Raw genomic sequence first — 4,710 nt, forward strand, 5'->3', positions numbered from 1 at the left:
ACGGAGAATCGAGTACTACATGAAGTATTATTTCTAGTTCTAATCTAAAAGTTGAAATAATATCTGTATGCATTTATAATTTGAAAAATAAATAAATTTATACTCCATTACGGAGAATCGAGTACTATATGAAGTATTATTTCTAGTTCTAATCTAAAAGTTGAAATAATATCTTTATTCATTTATAATTTGAAAAATAATAAAATTATACTCCGGAATACTTTAAAACAAGATACATATATCATATCCTAATAATAATTCCTACAATTTCAATCTATGAACTTATTCCAGGTGATCATTTGCCTCTTCTTTGATGAAACCTAAAGCAACCAAACGGTTTAATACAGTTCCAAAATAAGAAGAGCCCAAATCTGCTTTCGCCTTTCTCGTGTTTTGCTTTTCTCGATGCGTGTTTCGCCTTTTATCCATTGATCAGTCATTACGGTCACGTTCCTTAGCTTAGGCTGATAATTGTAAAAAAAAAAGGTCACTTGCAATTTTAAGGATATAAATTGGGCAAGCTAGCATGATTATATAAAGAATAGTGCACTTAAACAATATTTTGAGGGATGCCTTGAATTTTCAAGTCCTGCAAGCGTGTAATCAAAACCATAAACGAGTTAATACTCCGTAACAGTTGAATTTGCCATTAAAGATGATACACCTAAAGAGAAAAGACGTACATTTAAAATTTCGGCTGGGTATCCGGCCATCTTAAAAGTAGAAGCAACCTGAAAGACATAATCAAGAAAATGTAACGGATAAGAAAAAGGGGATACGGACACGAAATGTCAAAAGAGATGTTGATCTATGAAGCTTACACTAAGAGCGGTACGTTTTGCTTCACGCTCAGTCTTAGCGCCGGTACATACCTGAAATCGTCAAGTAATCATGAGGACTCACCCAGCCACAATCATAATAATAAAACAAGAATAAATTGAGAAGGCAAGTATGTGTATCGATTTGCAGATGGAAAGACAAAGGCAGTTAGTTGCCTTTGGCTCACAATACCTTATTATTATGCCATCAAAGACCTATGAAAAACAAACGAAAATTATGACTGATCCACCACAGTCTATCATGCTGCGTTTCAACCTCGGATAATTTGGAGATTTGGTGTATTTGCACAAATCGGTGTTGACTGTTTTCAACTCTCATTCGAGCCAACAACTCAAGTTGGGACTTGGCCACTTAGCAACTACTGCCTTACTTGTCTGAGTTTTGTAGATTTTGACAGAAATAGCAACCGTACTCATAGCATACAATGTCATTTGCGGAGTAACATAAAAGATACTAGGCCTCAACTCTGAAGTATCTGAGAACCATGATTATGGAACCTAAGATTTAGTACTACATTTACTGGGAAAGATAACCTGTTAACATTCCAAAAGCGAAGTCATGTTTTTATGTGCAGATTTGAGTGTCATAATTTGTTTTGCAAGCATACAATACTCTTGTTTTATCAATAGAGGGCTTATCAAATTTGGTTTACTCAGACATGCATTTTCCTATGCTCATTCTGTTTCCGCCAAGAGAACATGTTAATGTTTCGCCTTCAATCACCTCAAAACACTTACAATATTAACAAAAATAACAGCATTGACCCGCTGTCTCGATTGGCTCAATTATAACGGGGTCAAATGTAATCGATTGGAGGTTCTTTCTAAATAGAAACTATAATGCTGTACATAATAGGTTTACTTGTACTAGCGATTGTAAAAAAGAAATACAACTATACAAGGCTAACGTTCAAGGTTATCTAGTAGACATAATCCAGCTCTGTTGGTCTATATAGCTTTGCCATCACAATTGATCAAATAAGCAATAAGATTCACAAACGGTTACTACGACCAACTCTCGAGCTGTGACTTGTGAGGACTGTTTTGTTGCTGTTTTCTGCTTTATTAACAACAGTCAAACTCTTTAGTGCCTGCTGTTTTTGTAAAAGCTCAGTTAAATGTGGGTGCTACTAGACCCGACAAACGGATTATTCGGAGAGGATGGTCCGATTGAGCTAAGTTCGGGTTGGGTTATTTGAGGTATATATGGGTCTTGTTTGGTCACAGGTTCGAGAGTTGAAATATCTATCAAGTTTTTTAGAGTGGCAAGTTTGTTATAAAATCAGTTGAAATATCTGTTAAGTTTGTTAGAGTCGGTTACGGTTAGTTAGTTAGCAAGGTTGGTTATTGTGAGCTGGCAAGTTAGTTACTAGTGGTTTTAAGTTGTATAAATACTAATGGAAGCGTAAGAAACAAATTCATTGAATCACAAATACAATTTCACATTAATCGTTTTACATCTTTTTTTCTATCCTTTCTCTCAAACTCTCTCTAATAACAATCTGCTGTACTGTAACAGATTCTAACTAAAGAAAATATGAACCCAACCTCCATTGTTGAACATTCCAAACAAAACACATCCCCCATGGAATACCCTCCCAAACAAAACCCGTCTTCTATTGCTGAAACATCCCAAGAAATCTCAACTACCGTTTATAACCATTCAAAAGAAAACACAACCACAAACAACTTCAGTTTCCAACTACACCCTGCAATTAAACTGAAGCAAACTCTGGCATGTCTGACTGAAGAACATTTTAATCCAGAAGGGATCGGAATGATCGAAGTTGGGAAAGTTGGTTTGCAGATTACTGTTCGTAACACTAACGGCACTGTGAGTCAGTTATGGTTGAAGGCCACCGGTTTAATCGATTTCAAATGCAGCAAGCCTATGATCAACAAATGGGTTAACTTGAAAAACATCTGCCTTAATCTTGCTGATGCTCATGATGAAGATACCATAACCATTCATCATCTTGATGCCTCTAATCAACTCTTCTTTTCATTTGGTAATTTCTAGTTTTCTTGTTAATTTCAGCACTTTATTTCGTAACTATTTTTTGTTGCCCTGTTACTTTCGTTGGATTTCTTCATAAATGTCCAATATTGTCGTTTTGACTACCCGCAGTAGATTCTTTTGGTAAAATAACTTTGTGAATCACATAATACCTGTTCTTTATTTTTATAATAGGGTTACAGTTTGATACGCCTTGTTATTCGTGAATGTATAGGATTTTTAAGAGGTTTTTTGAGTCGCAGTTCATTTGGTAAATTCTATATTTTCTTGTTAATTTAAGCACTTGATTCTGTAACGAATTTTGTTATCCTGTTCCTTTTGTTGGATATCTTCATAAATGTCGAATATTCTTGTTTTGTCCATGTTACATTTATCGCTCTAAGCCTGACCTGACCTACCGCAGTAGATTTGTTTGCTAAAGTAACTTTTTGAATCACATAATTCTGATAGGATTATTAACAAGTACGCCGTAACTGTTTGAACAATGTTGTTGATAAAACAGTCACTCTTTCTCTATAAGACAGCAAGTCATTTAGACGTACATGTTAAATTACAAGTGTGAATCTGTGATATATTTCGGGTTTTATTTTATGGCTTATTACCTACCTATCCTTGTATACAGATTAGCGGGATGATGAGATATGTTGAAAGGTTATTAGTTGTATTATGTGACAGAATGGGTGTCATTTGATTGATGTATGTACTTTTGGTTCAGGAAATGATCATCCAACACACTTCTCTGAGGAATTAGTTGAACAGGATGAAGACAAGTACGTAAAGTTACCCAAAATCATACACGCCTGCGAGGCTGCTATACTGTCTGACCATTTGAAGGAAATGATCGAAAAATATGAGGCTGCTGACCACAAGTTAGGTATACCACCTTTTCTTCATTATATGTCTTGTATAATAAAGCAGGAAATGGTGAAGAATGTATTTAGATACGCGTTTTCAGACGTTGATTGCTTAATTTACATGTACCAGTTATAGTGGATATATCAAAGGAGCATTTGGACATCTTTATAGGAACAACACACTGGTCATGCCGTTATAAGGATGCTGATAAGGTAAGACCAAGAATATCAGATGATTGGATATTGATTTAGTGAAACAAACATTTATTTTTGTGATGGTGTATTATTGGTTGTGTAGATGGACCGAATAAGAGGGATGATAGGGGAACAGAAGCACCATGCGTTTTTCCAGTGGCCCGATTGTGAGTTTCTGAAGAAGGCGGCATTGGCGGCACCAGCATTTTTTGTGTGCTTGAATACTGATCCACCACAGACCATCACGCTGCGTTTCAACCTGAGAGAGCTTGGAGATTTGGTGTATTTGCACGAATCGGTGTTGACTGTTTTTAACTCTCCTTTGAGCAAAGATATCAAGGTGGAACTTGGCCACTTGGAAAATCTCAAGGCAGCCTCACTTGTCTGAGTTTTGTAGCTCTTCTGTTTGTCTGTTGATTATAGAATGTATGCTGGTTTATTGCTATAGTGGCTGGGAAAGAAAACCTGTTAATCTTTCAGAAACGACATCATCATTCATGTATTTGTGTGCGATAATTTGTTTTGCAAGCATATACCATGCTCTAGTTTTATAAATTGGCTGCTCTTCACTTCTCTGATCTGATCTCTTAGGATCTGATGTCGAGTTCCAAAAACCAGCGAAAGGTCGACACCATTCTAGAATTAAGACATACTGACTCTAGTTTTTTGGGTTGGTTATCTAGTAACAGTAAGACAACTTTCCAACACACGAGAAAAGCGGATGGTATAATAAGTTCGTATGTCGAGAACTGTCAAGGACAAGATGGTTAACCTCAATCAGATTAACGGGTTTCTGGGTCATGAT

General features: G+C 36.1%; 1 protein-coding gene across 1 annotated transcript; it reads left to right on the forward strand.

Moving 5' to 3' along the window:
* Positions 1-2,259: 2,259 nt before the first annotated feature.
* Positions 2,260-4,433, forward strand: LOC141608919 (uncharacterized). The gene is made up of 4 exons (XM_074428241.1): positions 2,260-2,848; positions 3,572-3,730; positions 3,841-3,923; positions 4,009-4,433. The coding sequence occupies exons 1-4, from the start codon at positions 2,377-2,379 to the stop codon at positions 4,291-4,293; spliced, it is 999 nt and encodes a 332-aa protein (XP_074284342.1). The 5' UTR covers positions 2,260-2,376; the 3' UTR covers positions 4,294-4,433.
* Positions 4,434-4,710: the final 277 nt, after the last annotated feature.

The sequence above is a fragment of the Silene latifolia genome, chromosome 10 (assembly GCF_048544455.1).
Source record: "Silene latifolia isolate original U9 population chromosome 10, ASM4854445v1, whole genome shotgun sequence".
Lineage (NCBI taxonomy): Eukaryota > Viridiplantae > Streptophyta > Magnoliopsida > Caryophyllales > Caryophyllaceae > Silene > Silene latifolia.